Source organism: Staurois parvus, unplaced genomic scaffold (genome assembly GCF_062004578.1).
Source record: "Staurois parvus isolate SC_StPar_1 unplaced genomic scaffold, SC_StPar_1.0 ptg000057l, whole genome shotgun sequence".
NCBI lineage: Eukaryota > Metazoa > Chordata > Amphibia > Anura > Ranidae > Staurois > Staurois parvus.
Window position 1 is genome coordinate 1,143,907 of NW_028317853.1, and position 22,300 is coordinate 1,166,206.

General features: G+C 41.7%; 1 protein-coding gene across 2 annotated transcripts in view; it reads right to left on the bottom strand.

Moving 5' to 3' along the window:
- Window positions 1–2,933: 2,933 nt before the first annotated feature.
- LOC149469926 (tyrosine-protein phosphatase non-receptor type 11-like) overlaps window positions 2,934–22,300 on the bottom strand; it is a 190,551-nt gene continuing 171,184 nt past the window's right edge. The window contains exons 10-16 of one of the 2 annotated variants that reach the window (XM_089668388.1): window positions 20,377–20,508; window positions 16,465–16,619; window positions 16,306–16,373; window positions 13,165–13,343; window positions 9,038–9,138; window positions 5,637–5,758; window positions 2,934–3,282 (exon numbers count right to left, since the gene is read on the bottom strand). In XM_089668388.1, the coding sequence (XP_089524514.1) occupies window positions 5,674–5,758; window positions 9,038–9,138; window positions 13,165–13,343; window positions 16,306–16,373; window positions 16,465–16,619; window positions 20,377–20,508 (720 nt within the window). In that variant the 3' untranslated portion in view covers window positions 2,934–3,282; window positions 5,637–5,673. The remainder of the gene's footprint in view (window positions 3,283–5,636; window positions 5,759–9,037; window positions 9,139–13,164; window positions 13,344–16,305; window positions 16,374–16,464; window positions 16,620–20,376; window positions 20,509–22,300) is intronic. The other variant, XM_089668389.1, reaches the window with a different exon arrangement.

Consider the following 22,300-nt stretch of genomic DNA (forward strand, 5'->3'; position numbering starts at 1 on the left):
ACCACAGAGTAAAGGCACCCCATATGTATTGAAAGTGACCCTGTACAGGTGCCTAGTGTAGCCCAAAAGAACCCCCAGGTAGTCCTCTTATGTGAGCCAGACTTGGTGCCCAATGATTTGATAGGGAACATGGAGGAAGGTCTACCATCACCCGCCTTCCCCCCTTACAAGTAAATTTCCCAAATCCCAAGCACTGCAAGCAGGTCAATTCTGATTCCTTTTCCTGAGCAGATCCACATGCACTCAGTTTGACTGGCACACAAACCACAGTCAAATGATTAAAGAGAGCTGTTCAAAGGGATACATACTATAGATCTAATTTAATTGGTTGTCTAGTTATATATGGAATCCTTGACATTTTCACATTTCTAAAAAAAAGCAATAAAAAAAAGACTGTCAGGCAAACAACTAGGCACACAGCGTTTCCTTATGTGTAAATTAACTTTACCTGTCAAAATATATGTAATTCTGTTCTGCCACACTTAATAACATGCAGTGCTTCTTTTACATCGTGAACGGTATATTTCTGAAAATGTGTGTAATTCTTCTTACCAGCTCAAGTGATAGTAATGGTTTCACATTGCATAACCAGGACAATGACCCCACATTTTCTACTGTAGATAAGGAATTCACAGCTGAGGAACCAATCCATCCTAGGAGCATTGATTGAACAAAGGAGGATCACCACATTTATATGGTCATCACCCTACTCACTGCTGTCCTGAATTAGAGTGGAGATTGCGAGCCAGGCCTTCTCGTCCGAGATCAGCGTCTGACCTCACAAATGCGCTTCTGGAAGAATGGTCAAACCTTCCCATAGACACCCTCCTAAACCTTGTGGACAGCCTTCCCAGAAGAGTTGAAGCTGTTATAGCTGCAAAGGGTGGGCCAACTCAATATTGAACCCTACGGACTAAGACTGGGATGCCATTAAAGTTCATGTGCATGTAAAGGCAGGCGTCTCAGTACTTCTGGCAATACAGTGTATATGTTTGACTAGTGTGGGGAGCTGGATATATACCATCAGCAGTGTGGACACACAGAATACTTTACAACTTAAAGCGGAGTTCCACACAAAAGTTGAAGGTCCGCTTTTCTGCCTCCACTGCCACAATTGGCACCTTTGGGGGGGGGGGGGGGGGGGGAGAGATACCTGGTTTGAACAAGTTTGGCACCCCCTGCAGCCCTCTGGGACACTTCCAAGGTCTCAGAGGACTGCAGCCCATTCACAAAACGCAGAATGTTTTACGAATTGTGCAACACCCAACAGCTGACTGAAGAATACACAGTATTTGTACCTGCTCACCTTTTAATTTTTTTTTGGGGAGGTGGCGGGGGCTGGAAATCCATTTTTAGCTTGTCATGTCCACTGTATAATCAGGGGTCACAGCGCTTTGGTAAGCACATTTTTGGTTGTTTGGCTATTTTAATGATGATGTTTGAGATTTAGCACACAATTCCAGTTATATTGCTCATCAGGGTATAATGTGAGCTGCTCTTTCTTTGCTTTTTCTTTAGCTGGAAGGGAGGTTTGTCTCTCTTATTTATACTTTACAGGATCTGCTACTGACGACTTGGTGCAAGATACCACAGCATACTTTCAGAGGTCTAGTGAAGTCCTTGCCTCGTGAAGACCAGTGTACAGCTGTTTCTCTTCACCCACCTCTCTGAGCGCCTTATGCAGCTGAGAACAGGGGGTATGTGATCACTTATAAAAAGGCGAAAAGGGTATTTATAATGTTTCTATATCAATACATAAATGTTTTACCTTTTCATTTCTAAATTGTATGGGCTGTTTTACAAGGTAAGGATTTACATATACATAATAGGCACACCTTTATAATTACCACTGATTACAGAAACATTTCGACAAGCAAAAGAAATAGTATAGATTGTGATAGAAGAGGAGCACAACTGTTTTTTGGTGGCCTTGAAAGCACATCTAGCTCCTCTTTGCTGCAGATTATCTCTTCCAGCATTACTTTCAGTTCTTTTGACTTTTCAAAGCAATCCTCCTCTTCTGTACAGGTAGATGACTGGTAGATTCATGACTCTTCTGTACAGGTAGATTCATGACTCGTCTGTACAGGTAGATGACTGGTAGATTCATGACTCGTCTGTACAGGTAGATGACTGGTAGATTCATGACTCATCTGTACAGGTAGATGACTGGTAGATTCATGACTCGTCTGTACAGGTAGATGACTGGTAGATTCATGACTCGTCTGTACAGGTAGATGACTGGTAGATTCATGACTCTTCTGTACAGGTAGATGACTGGTAGATTCATGACTCTTCTGTACAGGTAGATGACTGGTAGATTCATGACTCTTCTGTACAGGTAGGTGACTGGTAGATTCATGACTCTTCTGTACAGGTAGATGACTGGTAGATTCATGACTCTTCTGTACAGGTAGGTGACTGGTAGATTCAGGACTCTTCTGTACAGGTAGATGACTGGTAGATTCATGACTCTTCTGTACAGGTAGATGACTGGTAGATTCATGACTCTTCTGTACAGGTAGGTGACTGGTAGATTCATGACTCTTCTGTACAGGTAGGTGACTGGTAGATTCATGACTCTTCTGTACAGGTAGATGACTGGTAGATTCATGACTCTTCTATACAGGTAGATGATTGGTAGATTCATGACTCTTCTGTACAGGTAGATTCATGACTCTTCTGTACAGGTAGGTGACTGGTAGATTCATGACTCTTCTGTACTGGTAGATGACTGGTAGATTCATGACTCTTCTGTACAGGTAGATGACTGGTAGATTCATGACTCTTCTGTACAGGTAGGTGACTGGTAGATTCATTCATGAGACACATCTTGCAGTGGCACCATTTCTGCTTATTTTGTACTCTACAATGATACAAATGAAGTCTGTTCGTGCTGAAAAAAAAACCCCCTCTGCTAGAGCACTCATATGTATGGTGAATGAAAACAGATTTTATTTTTTTTATATCTTTTAATTACACATTTTTACAAAACCAAGTAAAACAAAAAAAAGTAACAAATAAAAATTAAAAACTCAGTTGCTTTTTCTGAGGCACTTAAATAAATACTATGCCAAACCAACTGAGGCAAATAAAGATTGTTCTTTTGTAATAAGTTACGGTAGGTGTGTTCTCCATTACAAGTGCATCAAGCTCACGTCTCTCTCACACTTGTCGACCCCCTTCTGGAGCTGGCTCGGGGGGCAAGGCAGAGTAAGCTGCGGAGCTGGAGGCAACTACAGACAGCCTTGGCCAGGGACTTGGAGACAAAAAGGTGCCATCCTACAAGAATGGAGAGAACAAAGTGTCAGATATTTACATTGCTCTACATTGGGAATGGACTACTGCACATTCATAAACATGTAATCAAAGGGATTGTAAATGGTCAAAAAAAACGTTTTTATAGCAAAAATGTTATACTTACCTGCTCTGTGCAAATGTGTTGCACAGAGGAGCCCTGAGCCTCCTCTTCTCGGGTTACTCAACTGTGCTCCAGGCTCCTCGTCTTCAGCGAGTGCCCCCATAGGAAGCCGCTTCCTATGGGGGCACTCGTGTGCTCGTTCCTGAGCCAGCTCTGTGTGCTCAGGACCTACCAGATAGTCTACACTGTTCTAAATGGACCCCTCCAAAAACCCAGTGGAAGACCTTCTGAATAAGAAACCAGAAGACTGTACTGAATCAGATTTTTGTTTGCTTACCAAGGTAATGCCCTACTCAGCTGGGCCCTGGAGAAGAATAAATATCTCCTTTTAGGAGATACGCATGATGTCTGAGAAAACAGTGGCCACTCTGGATGACAGATTCTAATCTAAAATCCACAGAATTTGGGAGCCTTGGAGCACTCATTCTTTACCGGTAAATTTTGACTGTAGGGGTATTCCTGAGACTATTACTTCTAGCACACTTTCCAAATGCTCAAACAGACTGATAACATGTGTTCTTAAAGTGTTACTAAACCCACAACAGTAACATCAGTCTGTATATGCCATAAAGCAATGATATATTACTGTGGAACCTAAGGAGTTAATCCTCCACAAAGGCTGCTGGATCCCGTCTTCTCTGGTCCTACTGTCCCCAATCAATCTGCTGATAGTACAGAGCCCTAGGAGGCACTCTGCACATGCTCAGTTTAGTGTGTATGGCTAGAGTTTTTCTTTTCTTTGGGAGGGTGCATGTGATCAGCACTGTCCAGAGAGAGGGTCAATGGTTATTCAGCCTCAGAGGACAGCAAGAGGACAGTTTATAACCAAAAAACTTTTTGATTATAAACTAATTTGTTTTTGTTTTTTTTTAACTAAAAAGCTGAATACATTTTGGCCAAGAATTATGTCAACCAACTTCTGGCACTTGTGAACAGGTATTCCAGCCCAGGATGGTTGGACTACATTCCACAGTTCTTCTCTATTTCTTGGTTTTGCCTCAGAAACTGCATTTTTGATGTCACCCCACAAGTTTTCTATTGAATTAAGATCCGGGGATTGGGCTGGCCACTCCATAACGTCAATCTTGTTGGTCTGGAACCAAGATGTTGCACGTTTACTGGTGTGTTTGGGGTCGTTGTCTTGTTGGAACACCCATTTCAAGGGCATTTCCTCTTCAGCATAAGGCAGCATGACCTCTTCAAGTATTCTGATGTATTCAAACTGATCCATGATCCCTGGTATGCGATAAATAGGCCCAACACCGTAGTATGAGAAACATCCCCATATCATGATGCTTGCACCACCATGCTTCACTGTCTTCACAGTATACTGTGGCTTGAATTCAGTGTTTGGGGGTCGTCTGACAAACTGTCTCCAGCCACTAGACCCAAAAAGAACAATCTTACTTTCATCAGTCCACAAAATGTTGCGCCATTTCTCTTTAGGGAAGTCAATGTGCTCTTTGGCAAATTGTAACCTCTTCAGCATGTCTTTTTTTCAACAGTGGGACTTTGCGGGGGCTTCTTGCAGGTAGCTTGGCTTCACATAGGTGTCTTCTAATTGTAACAGTACTCACAGGTAACTTTACACCTTCTTTGATCTTCCTGGAGCTGATTGTTGGCTGAGTCCTTGACATTTTGGCTATTCTTCTATCCATTTGAATGGTAGTTTTTTGCTTTCTTCCACGTCTTTCAGGTTTTGGTTGCCATTTTAAAGCATTTGCGATCATTTTAGCTGAGCAGCCTATCATTTTCTGCACTTCTTTATATGTTTTCCCCTCTCCAAGCAACTTTTTAATCAAGGTACGCTGTTCTTTTGAACAATGTCTGGAACAACCCATTTTCCTCAGAATTTCAGAGAGAAATGCACTGTAACCAGCATGTACAACATTTGCTGCCTTCCTTCCTTATATAAGGGCAATAATTGCCACCTGTTTTTCAAAGAATGAATGACCTCACTAATAGAACTCCACACTGCTATTATTTTGAACATGCCCCTTTCAATTAGTGATTCAATTACACAGAATCAGCAGCATGCATGTCATGACTGTTGGGTCTGTTGGATTTCTATTACTCTACTACATCTGCTAGTAAATTATTTGCCATGTAGAAATATCATTTCTACCAAAAACAGTGATTGATCCGGTTAGTGATGTCTGACTGCTGTTATTTTGAACACAACTGTACATGGCAGGCAATGGAAGGCAGCTCTTACTTTTTCAGGAACAGTGCATCTGTACAAGTGGAAAGGATTATCTGCCAGCATTGCTAGTGCTTGACACATGTGTGCTTCTAATATTCAGATTCTGATAGACGCAGGAGGAATCCTCGCTAACCCTGCCAAAAAAACAGACAGCAAATAAAATGTGTAGATTATAAAAGCAGAAAAGAATAAAAAAATACAAATGTAAAAGTACAATGATTAATTTGATTATAACCCCAGCCAAGTGAGTGAGGGCAAATCAGCGATTTGTACGGCAATAACATCCCGACAGAGGTTCTAGATGTTCCCTTATGTATTCAAAGCAAAAAAGATGAGGTTTGGATGGAGTTTCACTTTCAGGATTTTTTTGTATTTGATCAAATACATATATTACACAGGTGCAAACGCTGAACTCAAAACACCACCAAGAAATTCAGTTATGCATCTGTAAAAAATACTAAAATATATTTTCTTTAGGCAGAAATTTAAAAATAAATATGCAGTTATCAAATCAGCAGTCCATATGTGCAATTTCCAAGCAAATATTAAAGCAGAACTGAACTGCACCTGAGCAACACAAACCAAAAAAGATATTTAATTCATTTTCATTATCCAAGGCAAACTCAACCATCCATCCATGTCTCTATGCTTTATTTTGCTGATAAATCAACAGCCCCTAGCATTTCTTGAGTAAGGGCATGTGATTTATGTAGCAATTACTTCCAGGAATTCATCTGCCCTTAGCTCAGGCACGAGGGTATGCTTAGCTGAGAAACCCCTCCTCCCCTCCTGAAGTCTTCTTGGATGTATGACATCATTTGCATAGGCTTGAAATAAACATAATGATTCAGAATAGTCGATTTATTAAAGCTGGAGAGTGCAAAATCTTGTGCAGCTGTGCATGATAGCCAATCAGCTTCTAACTTCAGCTTGTTCAATTAGCCCTCATGCACACTTGATGTTTTTACAGCGGCCGTTTTTGGCTTTTGACTTTTTTTTCTACATCCAGTAAACCCCCCAGCATGTTATTCTATGTGTCCATGCACTCAGACTGTAATCAACGTTTTTGGCTGGGATTTTTTTGGCTGGAAAAAACCCCCAGAACTAGTGGGTTTCTAGAGGAGTTTTTCAGCTGTAAAAACGCTCTAAAGCTGAAAAATGCAGCAAAATACCGCAAACCGGCAAAAACACAAAAAAGCTTTTTAACGTGACTTTACAAAGCTAACATTACCAGCGTTATCAAAATGTCCAGTGTGCATGAGGACTAAGGCTTTGACAAAAAAATCTGGAAGTTTCTATACAAAGCTGCACCAGATTTTGAACTCTCCAGCTGTAGTAAATGAACCCCAATGTTGATTGAGAGTTTAGTTCCATTTTAGGTTTTGGGTCTGTTTTATAACCAAAGTGGCAAATTTTGTTTTGTTTGATCATGTGGACAAAGAGAAACTTTGTGCCTTTTTCTTTTTTTTTACAGTTGTGCTCAGAAGTTTGCAATCCCTGTGAATGGTGAAATTTTGGCATTGATATTTAAAATATGACTGATCATGCCAAAAATGTCTTATTTAAGGATAATGATCATACGAAGCCATTTATTATCACATAGTTGTTTGGCTCCTTTTTAAATCCTAATAACAGCTTCAGATTTCTTAGACTATAGAGATGCTTGGAGCCATTCTGGTCTCTGATCAGCTCTATGATCAGCCATCGAATCTGCTGGCTGCATTCTCAGATTCCCCAGAGCCCCAAAAAACCGTGGAAGGCAGCACGGGGGGGGGGGGGGGGGGCATGTCCCTTCCCATAGCTCATTAAAACAATTCAGCAGCTAATTGGCCACTAGGATTGCTTTTTACATGAAAGCCGACCACCAGCTGAGAAAAATGATACCAGGATGATGCTTGTAGCTGCAGGCATCATCTCGGTAAAACCTCTCAAATTCCAGCGATGTACCAGTACCTTGCTTGTCCCTGTTTGGCATATATGTAAGAGCAGAGAACATGGGCTAATGATGAATCGGGACTTTGGATCAATATCACTGCAATTCATGCCCATGTTGAATGTAAGTCCCAAAAAAGTTTTTAAATTCAGAAACCATGATAGGTTTCCATGTGAATTGTCTGGCAAGAGCTGAATTTGGGTGGGCGGCGATGTATTGTGCATATAAATTGCTTTGGCCCACAATCAATTGGTACAAAGCATTCGTGAAAAAAAGTGGAAGGGCTAAACGCTAGTGCTGGCAACGAACGGGTCTGATCCTGCTAACACTGCGTTTTTGGGACACTATACTAAGCAGGCACTAGTACAGGTCTGTTCATGATCATTATATTGATTGATATAAACACTATACTAGTAATGGCGGTGATCAGCAACCTATAGCAAGAGTGCGATAGTGTGGGGGCAATCGAACGCTAGCTGACCCTGGCTAGGAGGGGCGCTTACTGACCCTGACGTTATCTGATGTCGTAAGTGGCAGGAATGCAGTGATCACTGAAAAATTTTATATACGGACACTGTACTAATAGCACTGGCTGGGTGATGGGGTGATCAAAGGGTTAATAGGGGCAATCAAAGGGTTAAATGTCCTAATCTAACGTGTGTGTGTGTAAAATGTAGTGCTTTTACTCTGTGCCGTGTTCTCTCCTCTCTCCCTGGACCGACTGGGGGGACAGCGGGGGGTGCAGGCGCGTTCACAATCCAAAATAGGAAGCAACGCAAGATTATGTCACTTTGCCAAGAGCTGCTGCTCGCCCGCAAAATATGGGTAAGCGGTTGGCAAGTAGTAAAAAAAAAAAAAAAACCTTTAAAATTTTTTTATATTTAATTCTCAATATGGTGTTTTTTTCAATACTACCATAGTAACATTGTACTACTGAGAGGGGGGGGGGGGGTGTATCAGGGTTTTTTTTTGTTTTGTTTTGTTTTTTTTTTTACACTTGGCTTTGCAAGAGAAATAAAGATCAGTTAGGTTTTTGACAGCTCAAGATAGTGATTGGCTGGAACTGGTCAGATGGTACAGGGTGCTGTGATTGGCCCCATCACCATCATTGGGCCAATCACAGCTCACTAGAAAGAGCAGAGCGGTTATGAATGAGATTGATTTATAACAGCTTTGCTTACATTGTGATCATCAGGATCACCAGGATCTTCATTCCTCTGTGTCCACTGGACAGAGCAGTTGTGGGGGGGAGGGGCTTGGGTGCGTGGCACCCTCCTGTGTTGGTACGGCCAGAGTGGCATACAGGTATGTCGCTTTGCCTGTAGTGAACGCCCGGCTGCAGTACACTGCGGGTGGGTGGTCGGGAAGCGGTTAGAAAAGAAATGACAGATTACCAACCATAAACAAAAAGACAGTTTTTATAAATGTCCCCCAGCTTAGAGAGAAAGATAGAGAGACAGGCAGATCGATCAGTTCTCACCGTGCATGGCTAGGAGCTGCAGCTGTTGGCGTTTTGGGTTTCACCTTATCCCCAAGTGGATACTGAATGTTGGTGTAGTCTCGCTCGTTTGTCCTTCCCCTCTATTAAAGAATATCCATTATAGAAATAAGAGAGTGTAAAATTAAATCAGGGTGAATTCTTTATTTCATCAATCACATCAAAAAGCAAACCGTGTCGTCACAGTGTGAAAAACATGTCCCCTAGGAAATCATGTTAAATGGACTGTACTGCGCTTCTGCAAAACGCTGCAGAAAACACATAGGTATGACCCTAGGGTAAACCTGCACCTGCTGAAGATTGGATCACTGAATATCCAACCAATAGGCAACTTCAAAGTAAACCTATACTATTAGAACCCAACCTGATAATGCGCCATCTTGTGGATGCTTTATCTTAGTGCAGCCTGTGTGCATTTTTGCTGCCTTGCTATCACCTGCTGGAGATTCTTCATTCACTGGTCTGCAGGACACAGGTGTGCACTTCTCAGCTGCTACTTTGCCTGCTTATAGGTACTTTTTTTCCATAGGAAAGGTTTCAGTTTTACAAAGACAGATTAAAAAAAAAAAAAGCACGCTTATATAGCCGGGTACATGAACAGCGATATTACAAGGTTACACTTCTCAGGATATCAGTTTGAAACAGAAAGCAGACGCTGTGTGAAACCTCTACATTCTATGAACATCGAGTATGAGTGTGGAAGGCTTTGTCAGAGTGTAAACCTATAGTACTTAAGGCAACCTACCAACAACTAATCATCCTTCTGCCTGCGCTTATGATAATATTCCTTAAATTGAACCTCTCCAAAACAGAGTTTCTTGTCTTCCCCCCAGCCCGGACACCACCCCCCAATGATTTCTCCGTCACATCCAACAACGCTACCATCAAACCCGCCCCGCAGGCCAGAGTACTGGGTGTCATTCTGGACTCCAACCTATCCTTCCAGCCCCAAGTCCAATCTTTAACAAACTCGTGCAGACTCCACCTCCGCAACATTGCCAAAATCCGCACGTTCCTAACCCCAGAAACCACTAAACAGCTCATCCACTCCCTCATCATATCACCACTCGACTACTGCAACTCCCTCCTCACTGGCCTGCCTCGCCGCTGGCTATCCCCGCTTCAGTCGATCCTGAATACGGCTGCCAGACTCATTCACCTTTCCAACCTCTCTGTCTCCGCCACCCCCCTCTGCCAATCCCTCCACTGGCTTCCGATTGCGCAACGGATCAAATTCAAAATCCTAACGCTGACGTACAAAGCTGTCCACCATACTGCCCCGAACTACATCACTGACCTAATATCCAAGTACCGCCCAGCACGCACACTCCGCTCCTCACAAGACCTCCTTCTCTCTAGTTCCCTGGTCTCCTCCTCCCATGCCCGCCTCCAGGACTTCTCCAGGGTGTAACCCATCCTCTGGAACTCCCTGCCCCAACCCATCAGATTATCACCTACTCTCCTCTCCTTTAGGCGCACCCTGAAAACCCATCTCTTCAGGGAAGCCTACCCCACCCCCTGCTAACTTGCCGACCTCCTCCACTCTTCCTACCACTCCATCCCCCACAGCTATCTCCTCCTGTGCCACCACCCCCTCCCTCCTAGATTGTAAGCTCGAAAGAGCAGGGCCCTGAATCCCCTCATGTTTTGCATTGTATTGGTATTCTTCTGTCACATGTTCTGTCCCCCTTTGTAATGTACAGCGCTGAGCGAACTATTGGCGCTTTATAAATACTGTATAATAATAATAATAATAATAATATTGAGTAGTTACTCCCATCTACTTGCCATATCTTTTAACAACCTGAATGACAGGGAGACTAAGCCTGATGCCGCTAACCAGAGCTCTCAGAATTTACATAAATTATTAGGTACTTTTTGACTAGCGTTTGTATCTTGAACTGAACTTTGACTGATTAAATGACCCAGCTTGCCTTTGAATTTGTTCTATTATCTCCCCTCTGACTTATCTGACCACACATCCTGTTTTCTGATTCTGTTACCACTCTCTGATATTACTTACTGCTGCACTGGGAGATGACCTGGCATATGCTTGCATTTGTTTGTTTCTGCCTCCGCAGACTTTTGGCAAACTTCTACACTTTATGTACTTTCATTAATCTAGCCTGTATCAGCAGTAACTAGCAGAGCCTCTACCAGGGGATTGTTGCATAATCATCTGGAGTCAGTGACACCCTGCATCTTCAGGTTAAGCTAAAACAGCTCTTACTGATAGCAGGAGGATTCACTTACTCTGACATTTATACATTTTTAGCAAGCAGGAAAACAAGCCCTCACCTATCTCTGTGGCTGCAAACACTGCGGAAAAAAACATCTTCAAATTCACAGTGTTTCTGCTGGGAATTTGGGTATGAATTTTTCCAACTTTTTTTTGCAGCAGCTAGAGAGGTTAGTGGTTCTAAAGCTCCTTTACAGCTCTGTGAAGCTGAATCTGCATGATGTTCCTGAAGCAGGTGTTATAACGTGCAAGTAAGACAGCCCTCTCCCCCAGAGATGCAAGGTCCCTACTTCTCCTTGTCACTGCCCCTGCCACCTTCTCCTGGTCTTCTACCGGGTCCAGCATCTTTATTATTCAGCTACTACTGCACACTAATGACATAACTATAGTGCATGTACAAGGGAGTTACCCTGTCCCAGTTCCTGGCTCTTGCATCTGAAAGACTGGGATTGTGCACTACACTACATGTCCATGTCAATCAATATACAATAATAAAAAAACTGTTAGTGGGAAGGGAAAGTTTTGGGGTTTTTTTTTTTTGCAGAAAACACATTTAAATTCTCTTCTATCCCAAAAATATACCTGATATCAATTGCTTAAAAATATTCAATTTAAGCCTCGGTTCATACTATGAACCGCATGTGAATCGCACAGGAACGACACTGCATTGCACCAAAGTATATGCAACTTTTGTTTGGAGCCGCGCTGCAACCAGATTGCATGGGTGTTTTGTACCATGCGATCTGGAGAGATCCAGTGCAGGAAAAACGCACAGCATTTACAACCAGTGTTTGGAGCAGCGTTAACTTTCTACTAACACCTGCAGCAGATCGTAAGGGTGATTGAAATGAGGCGTGGAAAACGCACATGGATCATGGCATTTCCTGCGCTGCATTAGTGTGAGCCTAGTCGTAATCCACTTTAAGAATATGTAAATGAATCTCCTTAGCCTGGTCACAAAATCACTTAAACAACATAATTGTAAAGTTAAATACAGGGGAAAAAAAAAAAAAAAAAAAGACAAAAAAAAGATCCTTTCTGTGGGGATCCTCCTGCACTCAAGGTTTAAATGGTTGTTTTATCTACTTGGGAAACAGAAAAGGCTGCAGGGTCTTTGACCACATTGTGTAGAAGGCAAGACCAGCAGTCCTCACTCCCTTGGCAGCGCTTCCCTCTTTGGCATTCCGGTTGTGGGCAGGTTCTCAGCATCTTCACTTACAGTGCAGGACTGCTTGTTCTGAGTTATACATGATGCCGTCGACTGATGGAGCAACAAAGCAAAATTGCTTCACAGGACTGGCCGTGCAGCTAGGAGGGATAATATAATTATAGTAGCTTTTTAGGCAAAACAAGCATTTAACCCTTGCAGTGCAAGGGTCATTTTTTTTATTTTATCCAGAGTTCAAGAATTACAACAAAATCAGCTAATCACAAGAACAAAGGGTGTTCTCAGTGTAAAATTAATAAACTGCAGGTTTCCAAACCGAATAGATATAACGGAAGAAAATATACGAACAACAAGTCATCCTCCAAACTCCACTCCCTACATCTTCGGGTTTGTGTATGAGGTCTTCCAGCTACAGTAAATACTTATGTCTTTGTAACATTCATAGTCTTTAAAATACTTTGTTGCTTATTATAAAGATAATAAAGCCTACTTTTCCCAATAAATGATGCAATTTCTTACACTTAAGTAAGGAAAGACTGTCCTAAAAGCCTCTTTATTTATCGACTTTATTTTGCAGGTCATTGCTGGAACCACATATTAAGTTTACTGGTCATTACTTCTATTGGAAAAACAGTTAAAGTAGATGTTATTGCTACAGTAACATCTACGGCTACTGCTGCAGTGGGAATGGCGTCTACTCACCTGTTCATCTTCCAGATATTTCTTCCTGGACTCAATATACTTCTGTACAGCCATATAAATGAATTTGTATTGGGCCTCTGTCTGCACCATACCGGAGCGCTGCTGTCTCACCATCTGGATGGTCTTTGGGACGTCAATGTCACAGTCCAGGCCTGTGTGATTCATATTATTTGGAATACCTTTAAAAATGTTATTTTCTGCAATGCTTTATACCAAAAAGACTGTTTAAAACACAGTTATAACAATAATAGCATAACAGATCCAAAAGGTAAGAGCATCCTGCTTACAGTTTAAAGCCCGACTCCAGCCAAACTTATTTTGTTTCGAATAGAGCAGCAAAATGCTAGAACCTTAGATTTTTACTCACATTTATGGATTCCCCCCCCCCCCTTCCTGCCAGGACAGAAATCTCTTCAGTGGAGCATAATTTTAGTAGAGGGAGGAAGAGTTTTGCAATGCTTTTATTGATATCTGTGCCTTCCTGTCCATTTGACACATGTACCCCCCTCATTTATTTTATACAGTAGGTGTCTCAGGGACGGGAAGTGGGGGAAATCCCAACAACAGGATCACAGAACAAGATAAAACCCTGATAGAAATGTTACTTCTTCCACATTCTAGCCCAGTGTTTCTCAACCTTTTTTCAATCAGGCATCCTTTAAAATTATGGACAGTCCCAAGCTGGGGCAGACTGACCATTTGAAAACTCGGGCACTGCCTGAGGGCCTGGGGTCAGTAGGGGGCCTCATGAGATGCCCCTGGTACCTTTTTCATAGGCTTTTTTGAGTTTGGGCAAGGACACAGGGGCCCCATGATCCCCTATTGCCCGGGGGCCCCATAAGTTGTCAGTCCGCCCCTGGTTCCAAGGCACCCTTTAAAATTATGGACAGTCTTCAGACACCCCATTCTAAAATGTGAAAAACTATTCTAATAGTTTCACATACGCAGCAATATCCACACATACAACACCCAACATTAGAGGTGATTTATTCTTCCAAAGCAAATACACTTTTGCACACTGGTACTGACTAGTATTCCAGGGTTTCTCTTCTTCCCCAGTTTTTCTCCATCACTAAGCTAATGTGACCCCAGCACTGATGGAGAGGGGCAGGGGAGGGACAAACTAGGATGCTGTGCAGGCAGCTTACATCCTCCTTAGCCTTTATCAAATGATGACATCATTGGTTGTCAGAACGCCGGCAGCTAGGAGGTCGTAGTGGCGCACAATGAAAACCTGTGGCTTTGTGTAACTAAAAGGCAGGCTTGATCCGCCTGCTGACTTGTATACAAGTTTTGGGCAATTTTTAGACATTTTGACAAGGCACCCCTGAAGAAACCTCAAGGCACCCTGGTTGAAAAAAGGCTGCTCTAGCCAACACTAAAATTGATTTAGATGGAAATTAACAGAAGAAAGCAATTTATTGTAATGAAATGTAAATAATGCTCATGTGAAATCTTAATAAAACCGGTGCTTTTTTTTATGATGGGGGATTGTACAGGGGTGGATTTACTAAAGGCAAATAGACTGAACTTTGCAGGTGCAGTTGCAATCATTTTCCTTAGTGAATTTAATGTGGTAAAATTTCACCTTTGTAAAGAATACCCAATCAGGCGCAAGAAAAATAAACAGAACAGCATTTTGCTTGCACATAATTGGATGATGGAAATCAACAGAACTTAGTCTCATTCACCAAGCTCTAGGGAAAATGAGTGCAACTGCACTTGCAAAGTGCACAGTCTATTTGCATTTAGCAAGGGGGGTTGCTGGGGGGCTGCATTAAGGCAAAACACAGGTTTGTTTTAAGGGCTAGGGTACATAGGCTGCATACTCATGTGCAGGTAAAGAACAGCTACTAGGCACTGAGATGGATCAATTCCTATTGAATTGTATTAAAAGAGAAGTATGGGTTTTGTTTAGTTTTTTAAAAATCGTACATTTTGTACAAATTGACCAGAATTGAATAATGTCCCTAATATAGGTGTAGGGCATTTCCATACCTAATGAAGCCTGACTGGAATACTCCCAGAATGTTGCTATAAACTTTGCTAAAAAAAAAAAAAAAAAAAAAGAAGAAGAAAGGCCCAGCTGTTTCTGTTCACTTTCACAGGAATGAGCTCTCTCTCTGATTCACACCCCTCACATGTGCTGTCTCTCTCTCCTCTGATGCAGTTGCTTCAAGCTCAGCAAGTGATAGCTCACTCCTGTGATGGAGGAGGTGAACAGTAACAGCTGGGTCTCTCAGCAACATCCTAGGAGTTTTTTGGTCAGGCTTCAGGAGGTACATAAATGGCCTACACCTATAGCAAGGGCATTATTCAACTTTAGTGAAAGCTGGACATCTTGTTTCTATCTAGATAGAGAGAAAACAGGTGGCGCACACACCTAGTGCATTATCCAAGGTTTATTGTAGGCATGAAATAATAAAAACATACTCACAGACGAAGCATGTATCTAAAAAGCATAGAAAAATGACAGGCATCAACAGCGAGGCTCTTTCTGTTCATACATCAGAGGTTGGTCATCAGCTCTGAGGAAAGGGATTCGTCCCGAAACACGTCAGTCATTTGACCACACTGACAGTGAGAACACCTTGCCTGCCGTTGTGGCCATTGTCATTTTTCTATGCTTTTTAGATACATGCTTCGTCTGTGAGTATGTTTTTATTATTTCATTCCTACAATAAACCTTGGATAATGCACTAGGTGTGTGCGCCACCTGTTTTCCCCGTCTGAGGAGGGCTGCACCCCTGGAACATTTCCTTTGGTTGTCGCTGTCCTGGTACCCTTGGCTTCCCTTTTGGCTGTGCATATCCTGAGGCGCTGGAGAGTACATAAGATATCTGTTTCTATCTAGAGTTGCATAGGCAGGTTTGGTAAAGGTGAACTGACCCTTTAATCTTAAATGGAGTGGAAAAGTGTTAGAACCCTTGTGAGGTTTTTGCTGCCGTCTCTGTTGAGCAGATTTCTGCTTACTTCCTGTACTGGTGACTACACAGGGGGTAAAAGGGACAGACACAGATTCTGATCAAAATCAGACAGAGGCTGTTCCCTTTCTTCAAACACTCTAAGAGAAATGCCTGCGATTGATTTGGACTTTAAGACAAGAAGAAACAAAACTTTAGGAGAAATCTAGGTCTTTACCTTGCCTGTTAATGGTATCCACTAGAATATCTATCACTATGATTGTACCAGTGCGTCCAATGCCAGCACTGAAAGAGAGCACAATAAACACGGTTATTGTATGTGTCAGGTTTTTAAGCCATGGAGTAGTACTTGCTGCTCCCCTACTGGAAGGAGTACCTGCAGTGCACCACTATAGGCCCAGACTGTGGACTAGACTGTTGAGCTGCATTGATCTCTTCCAAAAAGCTTAGTACTCCTCCTGGTTCATTTGGGACTCCATGGTCTGGCCAGCTCAAGTACTGATAATGCCAAATGTGTCTTGGAGGCTCATCCTGTAAAAGAGAAACCGCAGCAAATTAATAAATATCAGACCAGAGAGCCAGACACTCCACGTTCCCTGCAAAATGGACATTCCTGCCTAGAAGACAATCTGAGGCATTGAACAAGATGGCTGTGTTACTACAAACACTTCAAAGCTAATGTCCACTTTTGATTGGAGGGTACCTTTAAAGTCAAGTTATAAAGACATAATTATTTGCATAACTCTGACAGTAAGGGCAAACAAAACTATACAAGGTTCATGATGAGTATCCATGAAACAATTGACACACAAAAAGATCCAGTGCATTGAAAAGCGGAGCTCTTCACTTGGCCGCAGTGGTAATTACAGGAATGTCTTGGCGATGTAATGCTGGCAGCAGATTTCAAGCCCTCTGATCTGCCTGACAGCTCTTATGCCGCCGAGAAGCGGACAAGGATATGTTTATTATCCAATTACATATGGGTGAGCACTGCTACAGAGAAACTGTCACTCTCCATGATAGGAAATAAGCTGTGGAAGTTGACACAAGTGTCAAAACACCATATTTAAAACTAGTCATTATGTGCAAATATTTCTGGAAAAAAGAAAACAATTGACACAAATGGAAATTTCAGTTCAGAATGTGTGAAGCCAAGCTTTCATGCCGGGTGAGCCAGCACTTTGCATAAATTGATGTTTAAAGTATAATGTGTTTATCTGCCATATTCTGTTTAATGAAACACAATGACTAGAATGTTTATGTGTTGTTATCTGCACAGGATGGGTGGTGTTTAGTATATAGTGATCTCAGGTGTATCATATTCTATACTGTGTACAGTAATCACTAATATATCATACACAGTCTGTACTGTTTAGCACAGGGTGATCTCCTATATATAATTTTTTCTGCACATATGCATCTATACTGTATATTGACCTCTAGTAAGCCATATTGTAGACTCAATTCACAAAGTTAACACATCAAGATAAGAAAAAATAATTTTAGTTAACCACTTGAAGTCCGGACACTTTTCCCCCCTTCCTGCCCAGGCCAATTTTCAGCTTTCAGTGCTATCACACTTTGAATGACAATTGCGCGGTCATTCTACACTGTACCTATGTGAATTTTTTAGCATTTTTAAAGCTTTATTTTGGTGGTATTTAGTCACCACTGGGATTTTTATTCTTTTTGCTATGTAAATGAAAATGTCCAAAATTTTGAAAAAAAAAAAGTGTTTTTCTTATAAAATTTTGCAAATAAATACTATTTCATCCTAAATCTTGGCCAAAATTTATTCCATTATCTTTAGTAAAAAAAAAATAACCCAACTTAGTTTATAACCAAAAATTATAATTTTTAAACATTTTTTTTTACATTTATTTTTTTATGGGTTTTTTTTTTTTACATACTGTCACCCTAGCAGTACAGTGTCACCATGGTGACACTGTACTACTTGTGGGGGGTGATGAAGATTTTTTTTTTTTTTTTTACACTGATTGCTTTTACACCCATAAAGGCTGTAAAAGCAATCATTTCTCCTTCTCTTTGGCTGTATTCTTGCAACCATTGAGAACTACTGTGTGAGCTGTGATTGGTCACAGCTTGTCACATGGTACAAGGCTGTTGTGAATAGCCTTGTACCATGTGACCTCTGCGATCATTCACAGATTTCACACGTAGTAAGCAATGATGTCAGAAGTGACATCTTGCTTACTATTCTGCATGTGATCACTGATTGGCCAATCAGTGATCACATGATCAGGACCTCACATAGAGGTCCCATCCGACGATCAGTGTTCCACTGTGTCCGGAAGACACAGCGGGCACCGGATTGCGGTGCTGCGCGCTCCCAGGGAGCACGCACAAGCAGGGGGCGGGGAGGCCGTTTATAAATTGCCACTCGACCCTGCACTGCCACCGTCTGACCATTTACATACAACGGCTGGATGGGAAGTGGTTAAGTCCGATGAGATTTGAAAATTACAATTACATGGCTAAATAAAGACACTTATCCTTGTCTTACAGCTTAGTGAATCCAGCCTATTAACTGCATTGTAACCTAATATATTTTGTGTATAATGCCCAATAGATTGTATATATTATATTAGGGATTCTCAACCAAGGTTCCTCCAGAGGTTGTCAGGGGTTCCTTGGGCAATGAGTAATTTCTGCCTCTCGATTAGGTTCCCACTGACACCATTGATCTTTTTAGTTATCTGTCAGGTGGTAAATCTTCCCAGTGGCCACAAGTGTAAGGAACATTCTTCCCACTGATCATCACACAAACGTATCATGAGTAGTAGATAGTAATATTTATCAGGGGTTCCCCAAGACTCAAAAGTTAGTTCAAGGGCTACTCTGTGTTTAAACAGTTGAAAAAAGGCTGCAGTATATGCACAGAGTAAACTGTTTAGTGTATAATGACCATTCGATTGTATACATTACATGCACAGTGTATTCTGTTTAGTGTATTTCTGTATAATATATACCATTTGCATATAGTCTATACTAGAGGTGGGTGCCAGCGCGGGCACAGAATGCCTATTTCAATGTCACCCCAACGATCATTAATGAGGCATGCAAACAGGCTCAAACTGGTCCACAGGTGGATCCTCCATTGGGCCCCCAGTTCCCTACAAATTCAGTGTACTGCCATCGTTGTACTTGACAGCTCACAAAGTTATCAATTACAAAGCCTGGCCTGCCCCTCTCTACGCCCATGGCCAAGCTACTTGCATGACAATTCAGAGAGGTCCATAACTGATGTTCAATGCCCCCTGCCCTCCTCCCTATACCAGCATAGGCCTGCCTACAGATAAGCACGCCTGCCTTCAACTCTTCCTTTGCCTTTTGGAACTGCCAGCCGCAGGAGGTGTGAGAGCTCCTTCACACTGGAACGCAGTGCAGGAAACCATCATTCCATGCATATTTCCTGCATTGCGTTCAAAACACTGGGTGTGCGATCTGTTGTGGATGTCAATATAATCCTAACACCCCCCTAAATGCAGCGCGTATGCCTACACTGGATCGCATGGGACTGCAGTACCATGTACCCCAATGCAGTGCATTTTCGAAAAGTAGTGCATGCAATACTTTGGGTGCACTCCTGTGCAATTTCAGCCCAATGAAATGAACTGAATAGGCAGAAAAACACAATTAGAAAATATTTAACTAAAAACAGATTACAGGGCCATTAAGCAGGGGACGTGTATAGATTATTTTTGATGAATAAGAAATTGTTTAGTGTCACTTTAACTATATATGCATTTTCCATGGATTGTTGTACAGGTTATCGCATTATATGTATTCTTTATTGTTGCCTTTTATATAAAAAGTAAAAAAAAAAAAAAAGACTGCCAAAAAATAGTCTATAGATAGTTTACCAAGACCTCATTCACATGGATGGTTGGAGACACAAATCTGTTTTAGGGTTAAAATCCTGCCATTTTTCTGTGCCTGGGAAGTGGCAGTACATCCAGCCACAAAAATGAATGGCAGTTTGTGGCAACATTCAGTTAAACACTGATGCTTCTTTGCATTGCTGTTTACATGTTCATGCACATATGACATATTCCCCAACCTGGAAGTTCTGCGTTTAGGGAATACATGATACATGCTAGCTTTCCGTTATTCCTCTGTTATAACTCTCTATCATTTACAAAAACCCAGAGAAGGAGCAGTAAACATAAGAAAGAGATGGCCAACACCATGAAATACTGCTGGTTACAGGACAATAGAATATCGCAGTACAAATATTGCCACAATCTGCCGTCATACATTCACTTACCCTGTCTGTGTGGGAAATCTGTAGTTCCCGTAAGATGTAATCTTTTTCTAGATGGACGGCAAGGCTGGACACCCTGACACAGTCATAGTCTTTAGTGCAATTCTCATCCGGCCAATAGCGAAAACATTTTTTCTGGAAGGTGAATGAAAGAAAGTTGTAGCTAATGAAATTTTCAGGTCCCTGTGCAAATTGTAATGATCTCAACCATTCATCAGTTGGGACTTCTGCCTTGGGGCATAAAACAAGAAGCCATGTCCTGGTGGCAATACCTTAGGATTTTGACAGTCTTAATTTATTATTTATTTCAGGTACTTATATAGCACTGTCAATTTATATTTATTATATTATTATTATACAGTATTTATATAGCGCCAAAAAGTTTGCTCAGCGCTGTACAGAGTAGTGGGGGACAGAACATGAGACAATACAGTAACAAAACCGTATACGAGGGGTTCGAGGGCCCTGCTCTTTCGAGCTTACAATCTAGGAGGGAGGGGATAGTGGTACAGGAGGAAGTGGGTGTGGGGGATGGAGTAGGAGGAGTGGAGGAGATCGGCTGTTAGGTGAGGGTGGGGTAGGCTTCCCTGAAGAGATGGGTTTTCAGGGTGCGCCTGAAGGTGAGAAGGGTAGGTGACAGTCTGATGGATTGTGGTAGGGAGTTCCAGAGGATGGGGGAAGTCCTGGAGAAGTCCTGAAATTTATGTTTGTAAACCGTTCCATGGCTGACTGGAGGAATTGGTTTCATGCACTTACATCATAACAAGGATATGAAGAAACATCAAAAGTTAGGGAGAAATGTCTTGCATGGAATTAAACTTTAAATTGCTAGTAATATTGAACAAAAGCTGCACTGATGAATATGCAAGTCTCAACTTTACTTGAAACAAGTACTGCACGTGACTTTATCCATCTAATGTGTGCTCCTCTACACTGTCTGAATCTAAACGAAGAGGCTACAAAAAGTGTGTGGAGTAAATATCCTGGGACCAGTGTTAGAAATGCAAGCCTCACCATGGCTATAGATGGTTTGAATTTCGGCTGGTCCAGCAGGGACTGGCTAAGATTCGAACTATCTATGGGAAGGCTGATTGTACCTGAGTCAATCCACCAATTGACATGGACACAAGCAGCCTGTTGGATTTTGACATGCGATTATTGTTTGCAGCTATAACTACTAGCAATAATTACGGTGTTCTCCTGGCAGAGATGGCTCCCCAAGCTCCCCTGCTAGCAGAATACAATAGCTCTGCTGGAGGGATCTCCCCATCAACCCAGACTGAGTTGATGGGGGAATCCAGCAATTTTCTTTCCTGCAACTCGTGGTTGCAGGGAATAAAAAAAAATTTTTTAATTGAAAGCAAAAAGCCCAGTTCGAATTTTGATCAGTGTTTGGCCAACCTTAGGCCAGCGTGGACATGTAAAACACATTGTTTGGTCATTAGGTCTGCTCTTAGCGAATTTGTGTTTACAACAAAAGGTTAGAAATGACTTTGATCTAATCCGACCTCAAAGCATAACACCTGTGCTGGCTGCAGCTAACCCTTTAGATATGACCTAAGGATCCTGTATGCTGGAAGTCATCCAATTATACTTGTCTGGTACATTTATCTAGAAAAACATTTACAATATTTACATTTCCCGCTATATATTGAACTTTTTTTCCATGGATTTTTTTTCTGTGGATAGCAAATGTAAATTACAGGTGTCTGCTTCTTGCACAGAAATAGACATAACAAGTCAAATTGTGTAATAGAAAGGAACATTTAATATTGTAATTTACATCAATTATACAGCTCTACCTTCATGTAGATGAAACCTCCTCTTATTAAAATCAAGACAAAGAAAGGGTGTCTATCTCCTTATTGTATTATATTGAAATTTTCACTAAATCTGACTGTATTATTTTGGGATCGCATCAGTCTCT